The sequence below is a fragment of the Macrobrachium nipponense genome, chromosome 19 (assembly GCF_015104395.2).
Source record: "Macrobrachium nipponense isolate FS-2020 chromosome 19, ASM1510439v2, whole genome shotgun sequence".
Lineage (NCBI taxonomy): Eukaryota > Metazoa > Arthropoda > Malacostraca > Decapoda > Palaemonidae > Macrobrachium > Macrobrachium nipponense.
In genome coordinates, this window is record NC_061088.1 from 35,447,301 (window position 1) to 35,472,275 (window position 24,975).

At 40.7% G+C, this 24,975-nt stretch overlaps 1 protein-coding gene across 6 annotated transcripts in view; it reads left to right on the top strand.

Moving 5' to 3' along the window:
• The window catches only part of LOC135216124 (alkylated DNA repair protein alkB homolog 8-like), a 267,193-nt gene extending 246,925 nt beyond the window's left edge, over positions 1-20,268 (top strand). For all 6 annotated transcript variants that reach the window (XM_064251192.1, XM_064251211.1, XM_064251235.1 and 3 more), the window contains 7 exons: positions 1,775-1,972; positions 4,067-4,253; positions 4,826-5,010; positions 7,456-7,610; positions 8,505-8,594; positions 17,987-18,136; positions 19,734-20,268. In XM_064251192.1, coding sequence (XP_064107262.1) covers positions 1,775-1,972; positions 4,067-4,253; positions 4,826-5,010; positions 7,456-7,610; positions 8,505-8,594; positions 17,987-18,136; positions 19,734-20,252 — 1,484 coding nt within the window. In that variant the 3' untranslated portion in view covers positions 20,253-20,268. The remainder of the gene's footprint in view (positions 1-1,774; positions 1,973-4,066; positions 4,254-4,825; positions 5,011-7,455; positions 7,611-8,504; positions 8,595-17,986; positions 18,137-19,733) is intronic.
• The last annotated feature ends 4,707 nt before the right edge of the window (positions 20,269-24,975 follow it).

Below are 24,975 nucleotides of genomic sequence, written 5' to 3' on the forward strand. Positions count from 1 at the left end.
GGCAGTCTCCCAGTTATCGGCTGAGGTGTTCTGTTCCCGATGGTGTGACGATAATTGAAAATTGGAGATAATGGCACTTATCAGTGCCAATAACTGGGAATTGGTGCATATTGTTGCTGAAAATCCAGTTATTGTTGTCGCTAGACAAACGACGTAAAATCGGGTTGCCCATAACCGAGGCTACTGATAATCGGGGGACTGCCTGTATATTATAAGAAATTTTCTAAAATTCAAGTCTGTACTTGGAATATTTATGCCATTTTCACAGATTCTGAATGAATAAATACCGTGGGGGGGAGCATATTCGGGAAAGCTGACATTTTTTTTTTCTGTGATAGGCACAATCCTTTCCACTTAAAGTTTTGAAATTTCTTCACTTATTGCCCTCAACAATGCAATGCAAATGGTATCTGAAATTCTGTCACTCATGTTATATACTCCTAGGCTCTAACCTTCACTAATCTCCACTTAGCTAATGCCTCCTATCCTGTCAAAATAGGAATAGGTCTTCTACTCTTCTTGTGCCTGTAAAAGCTTAGCTAACTTTATCATGTATTATTCACCCTAGATTAATGTGAAGAATGTGACCAAGCCATATAAGTGGTGATCCCAAATCCAGACACTATATGTAAGAAGGGTTGGATCATTAGGGGCCTGTGTCCATAAAATATCTGCCCCCAAAAATTATGAAATAAGCTGTTCAGGAGAGAACCAGCGTGAGGGAGCTTGGTAGGAGCAGTAGCCATAACTGGGAACAGGGCTGTGAAGAGGAATGAGAAAGATTACATTTTAAGATGGTATTTTATTTTCCTCCAAATAAAATTCTTCTCAGTTTGGTCTCTTTTCAGTGTCACTGGTTTTATAAATTGGGTTTCCTCAATCTGTTTTCATATTGAATGAAGGGGTGAAGATAAGTTGTACAAAGACAGAATAATATGTTAAATACAATGAATGACGACCTGCAAGCCATGATTAAACCAGAAGTGAACACCATGTGTTTAAGTTTAAACATCTGTATATTACTGATGCTATACAGTAATTTTAAGTACTATATTATTAAGTATACTGTAGATATTACATGTTAATGCTATGAATAAGAGGATAATATTTTATAAAGTAATGATTGGCAGTTGCTTTGGAGGCAGGTTGAGGAAGCAGTGAAGGGGAAATTTGAAACTGAACAGAAGCTTGTAAATGCAGTTTTCTGTGAAGATATAATGGCTATGCTTATTACTTATGTTATCTATAAAAAAAAAAGTTATTACGCTGAAACGTTTGAATTTATTTAATTATATTTACTGTACTAATAAAGTATTACCCAGGTAATGGAAAATTGAATATATTTAATTACAAAGTACACATAATATACTTCTTTGTGTGGCTCTTATGCCTGTAGTCTAGTTTTGTTTTAAGAGACTCCAGTAGTTTGTACAGTATTTACATCTTAGGTTGGGATTTGTGACTTTTCACCAAACGTGGTTGCACAAAGCCTTTAGGCTATTTGTATGCTTGACCTTCATTTTTTAAATGAAACAAAGGCACACTGTTTATGCTGATAAAGAAGGTACTTTTAATATGAAGGCATATGAATAAGAGTCTGGCATTTAAGCAACTACTATGCTGTACATTAATTTTATCTGTGAATATTTTATCATGTTCAGAATTTCTTTTGGAGAACCTTTTAATATTTTATGCAGTTTTGATTAGATAGTCTTACAAGGGAAGCCTGATTTTAGGAAAGACTGTTTGTATTGACAATGATTTTCACCATCAGGAAGTGTGCTGAAACATCGGCAAGTGAGGCATTTTGGATATGAATTTAAGTATGGCACAAATTCAGTTGACAAGGACTGTCCTTTAGTCCAGGGTATCCCAGAAGAGTTGTCACCAATTCTTGATAGAATTGTTGAAAAGAGGATCATGCCAGAAATTCCAGACCAACTGACTGTTAATCGCTACCTCGCTGGACAAGGTAGATCTATATTCTAGTTTTGTTGTACAAGTTAATAGTATATTTAGTCTTATACCCTTTTGCTTGTTTATAAAGTTCAGTGTGACTTTTTCCTAAGTTATCTATATACTGCTATTTTTTGTATCCTATCGATTTTTTTTATATTAATTGATGCATTTTAACTGAGTGTAATGTATCTCAAGGCTTTATATTTTAATATTCAGATTGATAGAACAGTTCCAACCCACTTTATTCTGTAATATAAATCTTGTTCTTAACAAACTGTTCTTATGCATACATTATTTGTTAGGTACTGATTTGAACAGAAAAAAAAGCAAAACTATTTTCAGGTGTTGAGTTAGTCTAGATTTATAATACATATGCAGGATAATATTTTATAGCAGAATGACAGCTTTGATTGTGATCAATTTTATTCACCCCATCACAAATATAGCCCACATATATGCTCTTCAGGTGTTTTTGATTTTATCCAAAAGATAAAAGTAGTCTCAACTACTGCACAAGCACTGTCAGAGGCCTTGTGTCATTATTGTTCACTGGCATCAGTTTTTTTGTGGTCTGTGTTAATGCTCACCCTTTTGCTGTGCTCCTTTGCTATTTGGATTGCCTTTCCATCATTCATTATTTCACCTTTAAGCTTAATTTTTTAGATTTTTTTATTTCATCCTTTCAGTGGCTCACATCAGTTTTAGATTAATTCACTTATAATAGTAGGTAGTGCTACTCATTTTGGCAATTTGGGTAATTATGAGGAGTTATGTGTTATTGCTAATATCAATTCTGTGTTTAGTAAGTGCTTGAAACTGGTTTGGTAAGTATTTTTGTAATTTAATAAGTAAATGCAAAATTTGTTACAAAGTCAAACCAATTGATTTGTATTAACCTTTCTTGTAGTCAACAGTTTCCTCAAACACTCCAGAAAGAAGAAGCATACTTTATCCTACTGGCAGTCACTTCACTTCCTGTGTGTCTAGTAAGGAGTCAAAACCTTGACAGATTTACCGTTTCAATCAGTTATTTTAATTTTAATTTTGTTTTGTATACCATATTATCAGCTGGTGATTGTTTTTTTTCCATAAGTAACCTAGGTTAACACCAATTATTCAGTACTGAGAGTTTTCTTCATTGGCCAAAAGTGCTACAAGTGTCTTGCTGTTAGATTCATCTTGTGTAAGTAAGCCTGTTTTCTTTTGAAAAGTTACTTGTTTTCTTTTGAAAAGTTACTGTAATCATTATCATCTGCATCATTAGGTGTAGGTACTAAGAGACCACTTATTTAACAAGAAAAAATTAATAAATTAAAGAATAAATAAAAGAAAATACTCTGAATAAATTATTAAAATACAAGGAGAATTGAAGCTCCAGTTGCATGATATCCTCAGGGAGACTGGGTTTGTATGAAATGTGTCTTATTATGTTAAAAAACCTTAGAAATTAGTAGTGCACAAAATTTCTCCTCTCAGACCTCCAGTCACATGTTTCTTGTCCAGGTAGAACAAAAAGCTGATGTAAGCGTATGATTTTGACTGGAGGCTCTAGATTGTGTTTGTGGAGTATTTGATAGTACTTTTATGTTACAAAAGTTTGCAGTAGTATCTGGATACATTTGAAGAGCATGAATTGGGATTATATGAGTGATGAATTTACAAGAAAAAATTAAACTTATTGAAAATTTTGTTTGGATAGTTGAGAGGACCCAAGTTATATTAAAATTTTACACATTCTAAATGCTGTAGGAAATGTGGGTTGATTTACTGCTCTTTTAAGGCTGCAGGATTATCTCCAGTTATTTAACAGCTCAAGTTAGTTTTTTTGGTGTGGTAACTAGTTTGAATACTCCTGCAGTTTCAACAGGATTATCTTTCTCCAGGATGATGGCAAGGGTAGAATACAAGGAATACAGTTAAAGAATAATTAAGTTAATTTTTGGTGTATGGTAACTATTTGAATTTTCAAGCAGTTTCAGCTGGATTGTCTGTCTCAAGAATGGCAGGAAGTGTAAAATACAGAGAACATGATTAAATGATATGTATATTATGCAAGTTTTTGGGATATGATCTTCTTTAGCCCTGATATATTATATCTCCTTTGTAGGAATTCCTCCTCATGTTGACACCCACTGTTCTTTCACTGATGAGGTGTTATCTCTTAGTGTGGGCAGTGGTATAATGATGGATTTCCGTTATGCAGCAGGAGCAAACGCCGTCAATTCTGAGTATCCCTTTCACTGTGCCGTGTACCTAAAACCACGGTCTCTTTGTGCAATGAAAGGTTCATCAAGGTTAGTGCTTTATCTTTTCAAAAGACATCTATCATACCTTTGAGATTAATTAAGGGGTCTTTCATTGAATAGTTTTTGTTCAAAAATAGACTTATGTAACTGGTGTTTTCATTCTGTGGTTATCTTTTGTGGTAGACTCTTGACAAATTCTAAGGTTTCAACAGTCATGTATTTTTAAATTTGAAAGTGGAAATTTTCTCTTAACAAATTAAGTATATTGAGTGTTTGAGGAGGAGGAAGAACTTGGTTTGTTTGCACAGACTACATTTTGGTAGTGTGAAAAACTTTCTTATTTCTTATCATATTGTTTACCTACTATGTTTGTTCTTTGTATGTTTACCCCTGTGCAGTTTTTACAGGCAATTGCTAAACATATGCTACTTGTCATTTATCTTTGAGTTTTAGTATACACTTTATGTATACAGTTTTGTAAGATTGTTTCCTAACAATTTTTGAAATGTTATGTTTAATACCTCTCTTGTCTATATCTGTGTACTATTTAATTAAGTCAGAAATTGCAATGTAACTTAATATATTATAATTTTAACTAATTAATTAATTTATTGTTTTAGGTATGAATGGACACATGGAATTAGTCCTCGTATGACAGATGTGACATCTGGCAAAGGGAGTGATGCAGGTCTAGTCCTTTGTCCCCGCCAAGAACGTGTGTCTTTTACTTTTCGGAAAATTCGACATGGAGATTGCCAGTGTGGAAATCATCTTGTTTGTGATTCTCCATCAGTTGTTCAGAAAGGTTATGATCTTATAACATTATTTTCCTTCTGTAAAGACAATTTGATCAGTGATTGTTGTAGTATGAAAACATTTAACCCTCTTACGCCGACTGGACGTATTTTACGTCGACATTTTTTGTCTCCCGTGTGCCGACTGGACGTATTTTACGTCTACTTACAAAATATTTTTTTAAAATTCGCGGAAAAATACTTATAGGCCTAACAGCCTAAAACTTTTGAATCACGCGCCTTGGGGGATGCTGGGAGTTCACGGATCAAGGTGTTGTTTTGTTTACAATCGTTATGCAGGCGCGCAAGCGCGAATTTCTTTCTTGCTGCACTAAAAAGTATCTGTGACACATCTCAGAAATTATTTCGTCACTTTGACATAATTTTTGTACCATTGTAAACTAGCCGTTACATGAAGTAATATATATGAAAATGTGCGCATTTTTATGTAAAATACAACAATCAAATACTCATGATTGTAGCTTTTATCAGTTTTGAGATATTTTCATATAAATAACGATAATTGCCAAAATTTCAACCTTCGGTCAACTTTGACTCTACCGAAATGGTCGAAAAACACAATTGTAAGCTAAAACTCTTATATTTTAGTAATATTCAATCATTTACCTTAATTTTGCAACTAATTGGAAGTCTCTAGCACAATATTTCGATTTATGGTGAATTTATGAAAAACTTTTTCCTTACGTCCGCGCGGTAACTCTTCCGAAAAAAATCATACATGCGATTGTGGTAATGTTTGCACCATTTTAAAATTAGCCGTTATATAAAGTTTTATATATGGAAATGTGCGCAATTTCATGCACAATACAACTAAAAACAACCCATGGTTGTAGCTTTTATCAGTTTTGAGATATTTTTATATAAATAACAATAATTGCCAAAATTTCAACCTTCGGTCAAATTTGACTCTATCGAAATGGTCGAAAAACGCAATTGTAAGCTAAAACGCATATATTCTAGTAATATTCAAGCATTTACCTTCATTTTGCAACAAATTGGAAGTCTCTAGCACAATATTTCGATTTATGGTGAATTTATGAAAAAAATAACATTTTCTTTACGTCCGCGCGGTAACTCTTCAGAAAAAATCATACGTGCGATTGTGGTAATGTTTGCACCATTTTAAATTAGCCGTTACATAAAGTTTTATATATGAAAATGTGCGCAATTTCATGTAGAATACAACAAAAAATAATTGAAGGTTGTAGCTTTTCTCATTTTTGAAATATTTGCATATAAATCACGATAAATAGACACGTTCGGTCAACTTTGACTCTACCGAAATGGTCGAAAAACGCAATTGTAAGCTAAAACTCTTACAGTCTAGTAATATTTAGTCATTTATCTTCATCTTGAAACAAATACGAAGTCTCTAGCAATATATTTAGATTTATGGTGAATTTAAAAAAAAATCTTTCCTTCCCTCCGCGCGAGGATTCTCCGCCACAAATCTCCGAAATGCGTACGTCCCATTCTCGGAATATTTACTCCGTTTCATATTAGGCATTTCATAGAGTTTTATATATGAAAATGTGTGCAATTTTATGTAGAATAAAACAAAAAATATTTAAAGGTTGTAGCTTTTCTTATTTTCGAAATAATTGCATATAAAAAATGTATATATATAAAAATTCGACATTCGGTCAACTTTAACTCATCAGATATGGTTGAAAACTGCAATTGTAAGCTAATACTCTTACAGTATAGTAATATTCAATCATTTGTCTTCATTTTGAAAGAAATTGGAAGTCTCTAGGACAATATTTAGATTTATGGTGAATTTTTGAAAAAAATATTTGTTTACGTCCGCGCGTTACGAATTCATGCATTATTTTGTGATAATATTTTCTCTGTGTTGCTTTTATCGTTTTACAATTTGTTATATACCAAAATGATCACAATTTAGTGTACATTACAACGAAAAAAAGTAACTTGTTATCTTTAACCGTTTTGCGCACAGCACGATTTGAATACAATTATATATGAAATTTCGTTTTTGCGCTATCATATATCGCATTATTTATATATGATAATGATAATTTTTTTCATTTCTGATGGTTGCATATTAAACTTCAGCCAATGACAAAAAAAGGAGCCAAAAATGAACTCTTAATCTTGAAAACTAAGCGCGCTGTCATTTTTTGAAAAAAAAAATTTTCCGCTTCCACGCTCACTCTGAAACACCTCCGGCACACGGGAGACAATTTTTTTTTACCGCTTCGGCGTAATAGGGTTAAAAAAAAAGTTGAAAGTATATAACCATTTTTACAATACTTTTATTTCAACTGGTTGATACAGGTTTAATATATTTCCACAATTCCAAATACATATATACATTTTCATACATGTATTGGTGATGATTAATTAAGAAAAGTAGTGCCATTGTTAAGCCTTCTCCCTCTCTCACATTCTGTTTTACTTTTGATATCCCTTAGATAAATTGCATGAGAGAGGGAAAGATCCTGCTATATCTGACATGAATGGAGAAGATGCATCAAGATTAGAGAGGGAACATGTTCTAATGGTTTATGACCAAATTGCAGACCATTTTAGTGACACACGACATAAACCCTGGCCTCAGGTCTTAGAGGTATGTTACCCTTCATATGGCTCTTTCTAGGAAGAGGTATTCCAGAAGATTTACTTTATATGTACAGCAGCTTATCTTTTATGAGTAAGTCCATTAGACCAGCCCAGTTAAAGTCTGAGAATGTGACTTATTAGTTTGGTTAGATTATTACGTTGTAAGGCTCAGTTTTGTAAGAGAGAAAAGCTCATAGACATACACTATTCATCAGTAAATTTTGTGTAATGTGTACAGTAAGTGTAGTAATAACTTAGAAAAGCTCATAAAGATTCATTAATCATATGAACATTTGATGATGTTGGAAGCAAAGAACGAGAGAGGTAGGAGAGCAATGTAGTATGTACTAGTCTTTGATACATTGAAAATCTTTAATTCAGTGTCATTTTCCTGTGGGAACTGAAGTATGGAGCAGATACTTTATTTAATGTTTTATAGATATCTTAGATACTGGTTTTGTATTTTAAAACTAATAAAAAATGGTACAAGGTTAGGTAAAGTTAGGAGAGCTTTGACTAACTTTAACTTTCAGGCAAGAATCATTTTTTCTGTTGTGTCAAGCACTAGAGCATCACAGAATGACTGATATATGGCAGTAAACCACATAGAAGTATTGTGATTACTACTTCTGTAGTGGTTAATTGGAGATGATGATGTAGGTGACCCAAAAGCAAATTTGGCTTCTTATTAACAGACTGTTAACCATTTAGGTTGCTGTGGTCAACTTTAACTCGTCAGATATGGTCGAAAACTCCAATTGTAAGCTAATACTCTTACAGTATAGTAATATTCAATCATTTGTCTTCATTTTGAAAGAAATTGGAAGTCTCTAGGACAATATTTCAGAATTTTATAAAATTCATAATATAATTTTAGTAATTTTTTTTTATTGATTTTCAGTTTGTTGCATCCTTATCACCTGGCTCCTTTCTCCTGGATGTGGGATGTGGAAACGGGAAATATCTTGGCCATAACAAATCAATATTTGAGGTAAAGTTATTTTTTAGTACAGTTATGCCTCAACTAATCTAACTTTATTGGGACCCAAGGTGTCCCAGATTAGTGAAAATTTTGATTGAAAGAAGGATTGTCTATAAATAGTAGCTAGCTTAATTTTTTTCTTTAGTCCCACTCACCGAAGGCATTCAGTGAGATGTTAATCGAAGGCATTCAGCGAGATGGTAAATTCATTTGTTATACGTATACGTACACAGTTAGGCAGAGACATTCTGTGATTTATATATGGCATATTCCATATCCCATATCAAATCCACTCTGTCCTAACAGTCAGGAATAAATCTTCAGTTTTTCCTTGAAAGACCTCTATTATCATTCTTGGTCTGTGAATTTAAAGGATCTAATACCAACATTTAAAGTGCATCTCGACTCAAATACGTAACTTGATACTACATATCTGTACACCTAGTCTTGATAGTGTGATGAGTCATTGCACATATTTTAAGCATTATTCTAGCACTGATAGGGAGCCAATGCAGCTCAGATATTACAGGGGCAATCCTGTCTAAGGTGTAACACCCTTTATTAATCTTGCCACTCGATAAAATGTTCTGCGTATGAACAATATATTTTCGAGCTTCCTAAGTTTTATCTTAAGTAGATTATGTCAGATCAACTGTATTAATAGCAGAAGTAATTTTAAGTTGTTCCGATACGTAATACAAACCATCGGTCCTTTAACAATAGGAAGTAGCTAGCGGCAGCTGGAACGGTCGTAAGCTTCGAACAAGGGGAGAACGGTAGTTAACTGCTTGTCCGACAGTCGCGCGCCGCGCGACTGGGAGGTAAACAAATCTCTTTTGCTTTCGGCCGCGGGTGTGAAGGACGTGTTCGTCATCGCTCTCTGCCCGCTTCATCGTCGTATGCTTTGTTTATATTGTGTTTTCTACTAATGGTTTGTTTGACTTGAAAATGAAACTGTAAGTACACTGTTTTCATTTTCATTACTTAATTATGAACCAACATGGAGCTATCGCCGTAGATGCGGCGATTTCCTCTCTTTTCATGAATTGAACCCTTGAATTATGTCTCGGTGCCGAGGGCGGGCGCGCTCGCGCCGAGTCATGTATTTTGGGCGAAAGTGTGTAATTGAAAAATGTAAGTACTCTTTTCATTATATTTTTGCCCTGTGCGTTCATTACCGAGAGTGTGATTGCGCTCGGCACGAGCCTTTTATTTTGTATAATAGAATGCAATGAAAGTGGATTTGCAATTGCAATATTCTTTTCATTTTCATTTATTTATTTGCATGAAATTTAATTTGGATCAATTTTCGTTCTTACCCGGGAATTGATCCTTACGACTATTTTATGTGAAAGTGAAATCGCAAGTGCAGTATTCTGTTTCATTTTCATATATATTTTATGATAGCATCATATTATTTGGATCAAGTTTCCGTTCTTACCCGGGAATTGATCTTTTCCCCTTTAAGTTCTATGAAGTGAATCGAGGGCAGTATTCTGTTTCATTTTCATATTACTTTTCACTGCTGTGCGGGGGTAGGGGAAGCGAAGGTCTGCCAGGAAGTCGTCGGAAAGCTCTCCCGCGACTCCCTTGGTATCCGATTCTTCGTCTTCCTTCCTGCCCCCGCCGGGCTCAGCTTCTTCGTTGTATTTTGTATTTGGGGTCTTCCTTGCGTTCGGGGTGGGGCATGTCTTCCCCCCGTGCGTGAGGGAACCCCTCTTACTAATCTATCTATGTTACCGCAGGTGCTACATCCGTGGGAGACGACCTTGGACAGGTATGGACCACCGCGGCGGCAAGGCGTGCCTAGCATCCACGGGCTGCTGCAGCGTCTAGCGAGGTCTGGGGCGGTCTCCACTACTACCACGGCCGCTTATGCTGCTCCCCCCCCTCCTGGTCTACACTCCCCATGCTGTGTTGGTGACGCCGTCTGCCGCTACTAGGGCCGCCGCCGTACCGAGGGGTGGTTGCCGCCGCCGCCTGTTTTCTTCGTGTTGGCTGCCCCAGACTTCCGCTGTTCCAGCAGCTCGCCCCTGGACCGGCCGCCAGTACCCAGGTTCCGCTGGCTGCCGATGATTCTACGAGGCGATCGCTGGGGCCCTGCCGTACCGTTTTTATGCCGCTGATGTGATTCCCGCCCTGGGTTGGTTGGCTTGGCCTTGTCCCTTCTTCTGGGTTCTTACTACCGCTGCCGCTGTTTCCTGCCGCTCCTGAGCTGGTTGCTGTTCCTGTCGCTCCTGGTTCCTGAGCCTGTCCATGCTGGTCCTGCCCACGTGTCTTCCCCAGTCCCAGGTCCTTCCGGACAGGTGCAGTCGGGCCGTGTTGCTTCGGCAATAGCCCCGGCTCCGGCCTGGATGGAGGACCTGACGACTGTCCTGCGTGAGCTGACGAGGAAGAGGAGAAGAGGAAGCTGTCATCTTCGTCTTCATCGTTTGCTGCTGCCTCTTCCCCTTCGACTTCTAAGGCCCATAAGCCGAAGAGAAGAAGGCTGCCTTCCCCCCTAAGAAGTCTCCTTCGGGAACTTCTAAGGGCCCGTCCCACCCTTGGGGGGACGGGGGGGGGGGTGCCTTCTGCTGGTCCTCCATGCTCCCTTTCGGGAGCGGGGCCCTCCGTTCTTCCCCTTTCCAGTAAGGAAAAGAAGAAATAGGACGGGGACCAGAGGAGTATCGGTTAGCTCTGGTACTTCCTCGCCTGGTGCTATAGGCGATGCCGCTACGCCAGGTTCCGGCTCGGTTTCTCGTTCGCGAGAGATCCCGAGTGTACGTTCTCCCTTGGGAGACCGTGCAGCCAAGTTTCGGCGCCAGAGTTCGCGCGGCGCCAAGACGCGGCACGGAGCAGAAGGCTGGTGAGAGACGCTCAGGTGACTCTTGCCAGGCCAGCGGCCGCTCTTGCAGCGACCAGCTGGTAACCCGGGTTTTCCCCCCTAAGAAGGCTCCTTCGGGACCTTCTAAGGGCCCGTCTTGCTCCGGCGATTCGGGGAGCTCTTCTGCTGGTCCTCCTGCTCCCGGGTCGGAACAGGGCCCGTCTTTTCTTCTACCAAGGAGAAGAAGACGGGGACCAGAGGAGTACCAGCTTCGGCTGGCACTTCCTCGCCTGGTTCTAGCGGTTCTGCCGCTAAACCAGGATCCGCCTCGGCTTCTCGTTAGCGAGAAGTACCGAGTGGACGGTCTCCCGCGGGAGACTGTCCAGCCAAAGTCTTGACACCCGAGCTCGCTCGCCGCCAAGACCGAAGCGCGGAGCAGAAGACTGGCGAGTGTCGTGTAGACGACTCTCGCCAGGCCAGTGGACGCTCTCGCAGCGACCAGCTGGCTGCTCGGGTTGACGTGACGGTCGCTGACCAGCCACGGGTTGAGGCGAGGAAGGGGTCCCCGCGGCCGTCGGTACCAGCCACGGCTGGTACCAGCGGCTCGACGCGCCGAGAGGACGCTCACCGGTCTCACCGCGACAGCGAGCCTAGCAGGTCACCTGACGCCGCTCCCATCGGGACCGGGCAGAGACGGTAACCAGCAACAGCTCGCCTGACGCTAGAGATCAGCGTCGATGTTCTCAGCCGAGCCTCTCGCCCCAGGCGAGCGGCAAGGATAGGCCTGCTGCTCGATCGCCACCGCGGGTTGACGATCAGCAGCAGCCCTCCAAGCACGCTGGTCCTGCCAGCGAGCTAGGGGGGAGCGTCAGGTCTGCCTCTCCTGTACCTTCAACCTCCTCGGGCTACCCACGGGATGGAGCGAGGTACCTATGAGTTGATCGCGAGAGGTGCGCCGCTCGCGATCCCGCTATGACGCCGTATGGACCAGGCACGGTTCTAGGACCGACCAGGACATACGCGCAAGTAGCTGGAGGCGACCGTCAGGGGTCTGCCGCTGTTCCTCCTTCTGAAGGAGGAGTATCTTGGGATCTGTTCTTGTTGGAGGGACTGGACGGTCCTACTCCGCAAGACGCGGTTACTCCCGAGATACAGAGGAATTTGCAGAAGTCATTAAGCTGATTCGTCAGCATAATGACCTTGTGGAAGGATTGCCGCTCCCACCAGCAGAGCCCACGTCTCTGCTCGAGTCGTTTTGGGGCCCGAGAGGGAACCCAAACCGACAGTGGGTCTGCCGCGATCGGAGCTTGCCGATTCTGTCTCGAACCAGAGTCTCTCGTCTCCGGACAAGAAGGCTCTCTCAGTTCTGGCCGGTCGATCAAGCTACTTCCACCTCCTCTACTGCGACAGCGGCGTTTCTACGTGTCTTCGGACACCGTATTTAAATACTCCCTCGGTCCTCCTGAGAGGTTTCGACCTCGACGAGGACTGGAATGAGTCGGAGGACGGTATCGGCTCTCTCCTGTCAGGTGTCGATCAGCCCCACCCAGACGACGTTCACAGTGGCGGCAGACCCTTACCTACAGTGAGAGTTCATAACCCTCCGCGGGAAAACGTTTTCTCCTGACGATACGTTTTCCCAGACTCTGAGAGGCCATCGCCGCAAGGCGATGGCTGCTCCTACTCTTCTCCAACTGCTAGTTCCACTGGGAAGGCGAGCGAGTATCCAATTCCTCCCCATTCCCTCTCTCCTTACGGCTACGAGGGAAAGGGGAGGGATCCTACAGAGATTTCTCTGTAGGATCCCACGTTCGGGACTGCGCTACCGGGGGGACCTTCGGGTCCTACCTGAAATAAGCCCCGGTCGTTAAGGAGGAATCCTGCCCCATTCTCGATTTCTACGGGAATCGAGAGGACCACCAGCCGATATCGTTTGACGAATTCGGTGGGGGTTTCGCAGACTGCTTAGAATTCTACGGAATTTCTAGCGCATTCAGAGTGTTCGAGTTTTTTACGATCTCCAAACACTTTCGCGAGACCACGGTCCAAAGTGAGCGAGACGAGAATCCCGATATGTTACACGATAATCGGGAACCTCGCCTATGCTCGAATTCTGGAATTTCTAGCATTGGGAAGAAGACTGCTGCTGAAAGAAACTATCTCACGTAGGCGACCAACCTGGAATAGAGAAGATCGGACGGGAATATCCAGTTTGGCTTGAACTATCGTCTTAGTATTCTGTTCACCATTGAAGCTTTCCTTCGAGGAAGACTTCTCCTTCACTCTCTTTGATAGAGATCGAAGGTGGTCGATCTCCAATCCTTATTTTGTTTTCTTGAAGGAAAGAATTTAGGATGGAGATCGTTGTTCAGAATCCTACAAATATATACGTATATTAACCTCGCGACATGATTCTACTAAGCAGTTGAATTGTCCGAGGGGTAGGCGCATATCCTAGTTAATCTACGGATTGCGACTTATAAGAGAAGTATTCTAATTGAACTGCAACTCGGGGTTGCCTGCAACCTCCCAGGAGTTTTCAGTTTCAATTTTATATACTTATGGTTTGTCACGACAACACCATTTCAACTTTTATATTTACCGAAATTCGTTTCGCCTAATATAATTGCTCGAGCATATCTTTTATGCTCGGTAGTTCTAGCCGAACGCATTCCTTCGTGGAATAATGGATTACCTGGCAACTCAGGATGACGAGTCAGCGAGAGCTCAGGCTCAACTACTGCGTATTGAACTGCCTGATAGCAGCTCAGTATCAGCTGGGCCTCCGAGATGCACGGTCATGTAGGTCTCTCTCTCCCCTGCTTTGATTGACTACCTAACCGTATCTCTGCCCAACAATCATGGACTTAGGTCTCTGATTAACGGGGATTCTCGCAATAATGAAGGACCATCTACTGCTGTGACGCTAGATTCCATCGCCTTCGACATTGCGAGAATTTTCAACAGAGATATCTCTTGGACTCTTTCATCTTTCTGTTTACCGCACGGTAACAGAAGTCTGTACAAGTCTCCCGCTGCATCGCACTGCGATAATGCGAATGATTTTGCAGACATCTGAGTTTGTCTTCAAAATATCTCGTATTCGTAGGTGTACAATTGTTCATTGTTCAACCCGAATTACAAGATATGTCAGAAGACATCGCCTACTCTCCGACCTGACAGCTCTACTTCCAAATGTTCAGCCCATGAGAAGCAGTTCTTCAGGCGGCTTTCCCCTGTGTTTTCATTACTGAAGAACGCCCCGCTTTCATTGCAACTACGACTTCTCACCGGACAGCAATGAAATAGCGGTTAGCGTTTTCAGTCATTTGTAAGCACAGGTTATGAATCTTGAGAATCCTTCTCTCGATCCATCTGTGAAGACGTAGGTTGCATTCAGTATCTACCTTCGTCTTCAACGGTACATAATGTTGTTTCTCCTTAGCTGAGATTCAACAACCATGAGATGTTTTACCTTCAGGGACCTCAGTCTCTAGAAGGCAATTGACTTTCGCCTGTTGGGCACATGCCTTAAGAGAATCATCACCTCGCTGTCCGGCATTGGTGACAAACAAATGCATTATTTGTTTGGTCTCTCGGCATAACCCTTTAAAGGCGAAGGTCACGTGACTTACTCGGATGCTTTGACAACTTGCCTCCTACCGAACGCAGTCAGTCGGCAGCTTTCAGAGCGCCCGAGTCAGTTACGAACTACGCTGTTGACTTAGTTCGGTTGTTACAGAGCAATCATTACTTCGTTTTAATAGCTTGTCACAGTACCCATACCATTGACACCCACCATGGAGTGTCGGTGTCCTATCCACTACGACAACTTCGCTGCATGGGGATAGGAGGATGCGAGAGACTTTCGTTGGGCAAAACGGACAGACCAGTATGGGTACTGGACATCACCGAGTAGAGAAGAGGGATAGGTCATGCGACTATTTCCTTCTTTTCCTCTGAGGAACTGCATGACTTCTCCTGCGAAGTCAAGCATCCAGGGGATAGGGATCCGTGACGCTCGATTTCGTACCGAACTTCGTAGCGAAGACTCAGAACCCTTCGGTCCCTGACGATTGGTTCGAGTCGTTCACAATCCCCTCCCTAATGGACTTCACCGCCTTCGATGCGAAGGAGATGCTGCCTTGTCCGCAAGAACTTCTCCGTGGCGCAGGTACTGAAGGCAGGGGTCTGGTCAAACCAGACCACATGCCCTTCCTTCTACCTTCGGGATATTGCCCACAGGTCCTTGGATCTTTTTCCTTGGGCCCCGTGGTGGCTGCTCAACACGTTGTGTAGCGAACCCAGACCCTCGCAGGCTGAACAGCATCGAGTCCTGGTGTGACCGTAAGAATGGATGAGTGAATGAGAGTGTGACTGGCTCCTCTTCCCATCTTTTTCTTCCCTCTACCTGTGGTTAGAGGGACACGGTCGTCACCCTGCTGGATAAGGACAAGATGCAGGTGAGCTACTCAACAGAGCCCCATCCTATCCCTTTCACTAGGGATAGGAGCGTATATCCACCACTTCCTCCAACAAGGGGGAGGAAGTGGATGCCAGCTTGAGACAACCCATACTTTATGTTGCCTCTTGCAAACAGGAACAAGTTCTTGCTTGCTGGTACGAAGAGATACGCTTGCCTCTCTCTTGTACTCGGCCAGAGGTCTGACCATTGATCCTGCGGTGCACACCCCGATCAATCGGACAGAGGCTTGGATCCCTCCCTCGCTCTTACGACCAGGGAGGCATTCCAGGGATGGACGAACACCAGTCTGTTCATCAAAAGACTCAGATTCCTCCCACCAAGAAGTGAGTCTTCCTATTGTTAAAGGACCGATGGTTTGTATTACGTATCGGAACAAATGACAATTTGTCGAAAATTGCATTTTTCCTAACTATACAAACCTGAGGTCCTTTACATATAGTCCCTCCTCATGCCACCCCTCACTCTGCGTATTTTGCATGGGCCAAAAGCAAAAGTGATTTGTTTACCTCCCAGTCGCGCGGCGCGCGACTGTCGGACAAGCAGTTAACTACCGTTCTCCCCTTGTTCGAAGCTTACGACCGTTCCAGCTGCCGCTAGCTACTTCCTATTGTTAAAGGACCTCAGGTTTGTATAGTTAGGAAAAATGCAATTTTCGACAAATTGTCATTTTTTTTATAGCGCTCATTGAGATATTTTGTAACAAAGGCAATGTTTTTAAGATAAATAGCCTGTAACCCTTACAACATTTGTGATTTGAGAACTGAGATACAAATTACAGTTCAGCAGCACACCTAATTCATAGACTTTGTCAGCAATCAGAACTAGATTTCTATTTTTTATTCAGCAAATATCCCTCTGGCCTCTAAAGTTAATTTTCTTTCCACCCAATATGAATTCAGCTTTATTTTCATTTATTTTTGATTGCATAAATGTCAACCTTTCCTTAATATCATTAAGAACTTCATTTACTTTCTCATTTGTATCCCTGATGCCATTTACAGAAATAAACTTGGGTGTCATTCTTAGTACCTTGAACTTTATTCCATGTCTCTGTAGTACATTTGACATTCCAATTATACATATGCAAAGTAGGGTTGAATCTAATACACTCCCTTGAGTACTAAACATATTAGTATTTAAGATGAATATGAGTTTCCAATTTGTACACAGTATTTGCTGTCACACAAGTTGCCTTTCAAATACTCACAGGCTACTTTGATAATTCTGATGGACTCTAAGTCATTTAGAAGTAGTTCGTGCACCACTGTCTCAAAAGTTGCACTGAGATCTAATAAGGCCAAAATAGCATGTTTACCTTCATCATTCATTTTTAATAAATCATTTACAACAGAGCATACTGCAGTCTCTGTAAAATGTAATTGTATATAAGTTGACTGACTATCTGGCATCAGAATATTTGGCTGCACAGGGTTTATAAGAGTATGTGCAGCAGTGTCTCAATACTAGAACAGACCTAGTGGAAGGTAAAACAGTGTGCAGTTGCAGAGGAAATCTTGAGTAAGTTGGTCCTGTGATGTGTTGACTTTATCTGTTCTCATACTGTAATAATAAAGTAATAAAATTAATAAAAAATTTCATGTGAATCAGTCATTGAAAATGCTGCAGAACAGTAAATGTGCTATGCTGTTTTGATGCTTATGTTATTTTTGGAAAATTAAAATAAGATTTTCAAATATTCAGTATTATGAATTAACTGCTGAGAAAGTACATTTGGTTGCTTATTTTTTAGCCATTTATTTTTTGTATACTATAAATAAATAACAGATGTTACCTCTAAAGTATTTTGTTTTTGAGAGCATAGTCCAATTTGCTTTCAGGTGGTTGAACATATGATTTAACTCTTTTTCATGAGATTGCCTTTTGGACCCTTTACTATTTTTTACTTCCACTAATTTTCCCCATTATTGTACATTAGGGAAAACAGAAGGGTCATAGCTAGTGACATGTTTACTGTTCCTTATCGTTTTGCCAATCGGTATAATTTTCATAGAGCCAGTGGAACCCAATGCATTACAAATAATAATAAACTTTTGCCTCTTAAGTTACAGCACTGTATTCTTTTGGTTTATATTTCTTTTATCTTTCATTTAGTCAGGATGTGACACCAGCATAGAACTAACAAGAATATGTAAGGATCGTGGCTTTGAAGTTCTCAACTGCAACTGTTTACAGTTACCATACAGAAGTTCTCTCTTTGATGCAGTTATATGTATAGCTGTTATACATCATCTAGCCAGTGAGGTATGTCATGCTACTGGGAGTTACCTGTCATTGTCATTGTAAGTGCTCATATTATTACTCTGTTCTCTTATTTAACCCATTCAGCAAGTCATAAATTTGGTCAAGACATCCAAATTGGGTGTCAGTGCAGGTAGGTTAACTGTATTCAAATTAGTTACTACCATAATTTAATTCTACTGTGTTTAACCCTGTGTCTTACACTACTGTAATGTGTGCAAAACCATGCAAGATAGAAGAGTGTGCTTCATCACAAACAACCATCATTATATGATTGACAGATACAAGATAAAGTTGTTATCCAATCATCCTGTGACTGCTTTTCCAAACTCAGTAGTTTTTTTATGAATTATACTGTAGTGTATTGTAGTTGTCAGACTCAGGATATTTCAGTGTTCTCCACATTAATTACATACTACTCATGTATTGCAAATCTTATTGTTGATTACAGTATGAAATTTGGCCAAAGGTCTAGCGTTGGTCTTAACCTCTGACGGAGATATGATAATTAATGTCCAATAGTATTTGATAAATTACATTTGTTCATACATGGAACAAACCTGGGGCAAGATTTGAATACTCTTCTGTACGTATTGTGATTAGAAAAATTACCTTTTTCATATATAAATCTTGCTCTCATAGCCATTGTATGAAAATTCTTATGTCATAACCTAAATTTTATTTTTATCAAAGGAAAAGGTTTTAACCATTTGGTAAACCTTTACTTTTAAAAGATTTGTGTTTAATTATATGTACATATGTATGTAGGCAAGATTATATATGGGCAGGGATCTGTAAGTGCACTGGAATGGTAGGGTTTGGGGATATGGTGGGCCTATATGAACTATGAACATGCAGTCACTTCATGTTTGTCTCGTCATATTTTCTTTATTTAATTTTTTTATTTTTTAAGAATAATTTGCTTAATTTAAAGTGTGATTGTGCATATATTTATTGTAAACAAGTGCTCTTCTAATTCATTCACTTTTACTTATGACTGGCTAGGAAAATATGTCCATTGATCCATTTTGACAATACATAGATTCGTCATCAGATCAACTGTCCAATGATTTTTTTATGTACCCTAATCCAGTGGTAGTGACAACTGCCTCCATATATGTTGGTGAGTACTGCAGAATAACTTAATGAAATCAAATGATAATTGAAGGGCATAAAAGTCTCTCGAGTTTGGTTGAATCTCTTTACTGCCATTATGGCCTACAAGTTCTACATGAATAAAAAAGTTCTATGGTATTTGCAGGAAAACATAATGAACTTAGTGATGAAAGGCATAAAAGTCATAGTTTATTGTGTTGGATATGTAAGACCTAAAATGATTTTCCATTTTCCTGTATGAAGGTGCTGAGAATGTGTTGTTAGTGAGTAGGTTTGCTTTGTTTAAAAATAGTACTGTTATTTATTTTAGTAGTTTGTTTAGTATTCATGCACTCTGACATGATATTGTAATAGGTAGAGCATCAACCATTGATAATACCCATTTAGTAATATGAAGAGATATGAGGTTAATCACTCAAAAGATTTATTTATTATAACAGATGTAATTCAGTTAGATTTTTAAAAGAAAATTTTTAATTCCTAGGAGCGACGAAGGGCAGCAGTGCAGGAGATCGCGAGAGTACTTTGTCAAGGTGGCCGTGGTCTTATTTATGTTTGGGCCTTGGAGCAGAAAAGAGGGAAGAAGAAATCTGCTTACCTTAAGCAGAATAAGGCCAATAGGAAAGATGATTCAGGGGCTGTTGCAAGGGGGAGTATTGCTTTCAAACTTGAAGAGGACATGACAAACTCCAGCAACCTTCCAGTTCATACCAATCGTACAGAATTTGTTGAACAGGACATGCTTGTTCCTTGGAAACTTAAACCGCAGAAGCAAATGGAAAAAGAAAATGCAGTTAACAAAGGTATGAGTAACTCCAATAATTTACTGGATCTTGAGTGTCCAAACAAAACAGTTGAAAAAGTTCCTGTTTTTCATAGGTTTTACCATGTTTTTAAGCAGACAGAACTAGAAGATTTATGTGAGACAGTTGATGGTGTTAGTATTTTGAAATCTTATTATGATGAAGGAAACTGGTGTGTGATATTTGAGAAAAAATCATGATAAAGATTGAAAGTTTTTCTGTGTTTTTCTAACCAAGTTTCATATTGCAGATGAAATATTTTTAGAAAAAAGGTGAATTTTCATTAGGTTTATAAAGTCATAAATGGACTTCAGTATATTGATGTAATTTTGGGGGAATAGTTGCAATAGCTCTTTGTTTTTATTCAAGGGGCTTACCAAGGAATTATCAAGCTGTAGGATCCCTACCACTCCCTACTGTAGCAGACCAAAAATTCAAACTTTCATGGTGGCACCACCATCGCTAGTGTGGGTTACAGGTAACCATCCACTTCCAGTTGACAGGTACGACAGCACTGTACCTCTCAATTCGATTTCTGCTGGCTCCTGGTTAATATTGATGGTTTTTGCAGACCTTCATCATCTTTTGGATGATTTTTTCACTTCCTGTGATTTGGTGATATACTATTTCATTGTGGCTTTGTTTTCATTTGGGTTAGTTTTTTTTTTAAATTAGATTTTGCTGCCATAAGTCTCTAGTGTGTCAGATTCTAGTTCATCTAGGGTTAGGTTTTGCACTGATGGGTGCAGAACTAGACTAGTCAAGGAGATATATGACTCACACTAGGTGTACTAAATGTCAGGGTCAGGAATGTAACAGAGAATTAACATGTTCTGAGTGTCAGGAATGGGATGAAGAGAAATAGAAACTTTGCATTTCTCATGCAGATAAGAATGTATATCTTAGTTTTACCAGACCACTGAGCTGATTAACAGCTCTCCTAGGGCTGGCTCGAAGGATTAGATATTTTTATGTGGCTAGGAACCAATTGGTCACCTAGCAACGGGACCTACAGCTTATTGTGGGATCCGAACCACATTATATCAAGAAATGAATTTCTATCACCAGAATTAAATTCCTCTGATTCCGCGTTGGCTGAGCCGAGAATCGAACTTCGGACCACCGGATTGGTAGCCGAGCGTGAAAACCATTGTCCAACGAGGAACTCTGATGCAGATAAAGTTGCTAAAGATAGTAAGAGGAAAGGCGGCTCTTAAAGCTGAAGGTAAGGTTAGTTTAGCTCCTTCTCCTTCTCTGATGATGGTGGAGGCCTCTACTTCTCTTTCTTCTCCTGCTTCTACTATTCTTAGTCCTCCGACTCCTTTACTTCCCACTCCTATGCCAACTTTCCATGTTGCTCTAACAGATACCATTGCCAGCCTCGAATCAAGGTTTGAGAGGAAGTTTGAATTTCTAGCTAACACTATGATGGAGTTAGATTCATCCATGAGATCGTTTATGGAGAAATCTGAGAGTGCAGTGAAAGCGCAAAGTGTTAGTGCAGTGCAATCTGAGGGGATGGCTGTCTGTCTCACTAGTTCTCCTAGACAAAGGTCATTGTCCTGCTCCCCAGCCTTGGGGAGAAGACATACCGGAGGTCCTGGGGAAACTGGTGGGTCTTGCCCATGGGCAGTCGCTTCCTCTATTGTTCCTGAAATGTAGACTCAGGTTTCAACTGAACTCCGCTGGAAAAGCATATCATTCAGAGTGCAGTTGTCGTCAGACTCCAGCGGTTCTTCACCTCCTGGTTCACGTTGATGGCGTGGTTCTGGAGGACTCATCTTCACTTCCTTAAGATCATGCAGAGGACTGGTTAGGAGTACTTTCTTGTGCATATAAGTCAGTAAGGGATGATGCGGACAAACTTGCTTCCTTGTTTGCTATGGGGATTTTTAAAAAGCGCGAACTTTGTGTTCATTTACGACAAAAGAGGTAACGGCGACACAGAAGTCTGCACTTTTGTTCTCCCCTCTTGACAAGATGCAGTTAAGGACATCCTCTCAGCGCTTCAGAAGAAGTCGACTATGGACTTTCTGGCACAGTCAACTAAGTGCCCAAAGCCATCAACTTTGGCTTCTGCTCCTGCTAAAGCTTTTTCTCCACTACAGCAGCAGCACTTTCGTGGAGGAAAGTCTTGCCTGTTTGCCAGACCTCGCTCATAACTTCGCCTGTCTTCCAAGCTGCTTCGAAACCCGCAACTAAGCCTGTCTCCAAGTGAAACTTTGGTCCTTTGTATGCCCATAGGTGCAGAAGCCTTGGTTGTTCAGGTTTTTCATGTGGGATACACCATTACTTTCAAGGAAAGACTCCCCTTTCTATTGTTCCTAACAAGTTAACTGTATACTCCATCGACTCAGAGAGGTTTTCAGCACTCAGGAAGAAGTAGAGTCTCTCATTGTCAAAGCACCAGTAGAGGAGGTCATCGACAAGTCAGAGTGTTTCTACAACAGACTGTTTATAGTCCCCAAAGCATCAGCGAGCTGGAGGCCCGCCCTAGATGTCAGTGCCCTGAATTTCTGTTTTGAAAACAAAATTCCCAAATGGAAACAACGAGATCTGTACTAGCTTTGCTTCGCCAGGAGGACTGGGTAGTGTCCCTGGACATGCAGGACACGTACTTCCATGTTCCGATCCATCAAGACTCCAGAAAGTAACTGTGGTTCGTCTTTCAGAACAAAGTATTTAAGTTTCAGGCACTGTGCCTGTCAATAACACCTCAGGTTTTCACCAAGGTTCTGATCCCTCTGGGACAGTGGCTACATTTGATGGGGATAAATGCATCACTACATGGATGACTGGCTTCTATGCACCTCTTCAGAATGCCAGTGCGAAGGACCTGAAGAGGACCCTGCTTAACTCAGTCGTTAGACATAGTTATCAACAAGACAAAATCCCAATTAACACCGTCTGTTTGGGGATGACTGGACACTTGAATTTTACAGGCTTTTCTGTCCCTGAAAAAAGTAGTTCCTCACCCGTTCGATTTATTTGGCAGTACGTATGGTGGATGAGTCTTCTGGGGACTCTTTCGTCACTGGAGCAATTCGTGAAGCTGGGAAGACTTCACATAAGGACATTGCAGTTCTTTCTCAAGGCAAACTGGTGCAAGGAAACTCAGCCTGACTCGACAGTTTTCCCTGTTACAGATGAAATCAAAGAGGATCTGTCTCGGTGGATTTCGAGGGAGAAACTTTGAGAAGGAGTATCCCCTTCATCCTCTAAACCCCAGCCTACAGTTTTATTCAGACGCATCGGATGTAGGTTGGGGAGCCCTGTCAGTATCGCAAAGTGTCAGGAGTTTGGACGGAGGCTCAAAAGACACTTCACATCAATGTTAAGGAACTTATATCAGTTTACCTTGGCCTTCAGGAGTTTGTACAGCTAGTTTCAGGCCAGGTAGTTGCTATTTATTGGGACACCTCCACAGCCTTATCCTAAATTAAAAAACAGGTGGGAACACGCTCCTCCATCCTGTTCTTGACAACCTGGGATCTTCTTCTTTGGACAGAGGAACATCAAGGATGAATGTTCTGGTGGACGAACTCAGCAGAGGTTATCAAGGTCTCCTATTGGAATGGATGTTGGATTCAAGAATAGTATGTCTTGATCTTTGGAAGACTTTGGAAAGAACATCAGTATATCTTTTTACGACATCCAAAAATGATCGTTTTCATTTGTTCTGCTCCCCAGTCCCAGATCTCCTGGTTTGGTCGGTAGATGCAATGTTGTTGGAGTGGTTGGGGCTAGACGTGTATGCCTTCCCTCCCTTTGGGATGATCAGGGAGGTCCTCAACCACTTAAAACTTCATAAAAATGTTTATCTGATGTTGGAGCTCCATTCTGGCTGAGAAAGAAGTGGGCCCCAGACCTTCTTCACAAGTTGATAGATTTTCCGAGGTTCCCTCCTCAAAAGAAGTCACTGCTCAGACAACCCCATTTCCATTGTTTCCATCAAGGGTTGTCAACTCTGGCCCTGACAGGGTTCAGACTGTTAGGAGCCTCATTAGAACAATAGGCTTTTGGTGCAGAGCTGCAGAAGCTATTGCACGATTCAGATGCACGTCTTCTGACAGATTGTACTTGGCCAAGAGTAATGTCTGATGAAGATGGTGTAAACAAGTTATGTAGTCTCTTCCTCTGAGACCTCTTTAAGTAAAATTTCAGATTTCCTACTTTATCTGAGGTCCACAAGGAAGTTGTATCCCTCAACTATTAGGGGAGGTAGAGCTATGCTCAACTCAGTTTTAAACATAGGGGTCTTGATCTTTCCTCCAATAGTGATCTGTCAGACCTCATTCGGTCTTTTGAGACCTCGAAAGTGGCCTAAGGACTGCATAGCTTGGAATTTAGATGTCCGGAAGTGCCTGTCTGTCTGTCCCTCCCTATGAGCCTCTTCTTCGATTTCGTGGAAGAATTTAACAAAGACTTACTTTTTAATAGCTCTAGCGTCGGCAAAACATATGAGCAAAATTCACACATTAAACAAGAGATAGGATTCACTCAGGAAGATGCAGTCTGTTTTCTATTTCTTCAGTTTCTTGTGAAGAATGAAAACCTGTCGGATCCTCGGCCTTGCTCTTCCATCCTGAAGAACCTTATGGACATTATTGGACTGGGAGAGGAAGAAACACTTCTCTGCCTTGTAAGAGTGTTAAGATATTACCTTCACTGGACAGAGAGAATAAGAGAACCTTTATCATGTGTATGGTGTTCTGTAAGGATACATCTCGACTTTTGTCTAAGAATGCGCTTTCTTCTTTTTAAGTTTATTGATAATTGAGGCACACTCAAGCAGAAGAAAAATCTTTTCTGCTCTTCAAAGTGAGAGCTGTTGCCACCTCACTCACTTTTCGCCCTAACTTGTTTTTGTTGGTGATTCTACAATCAACTCATTGGAGATCAAAGTCGGTGTTTGTTGCTCAT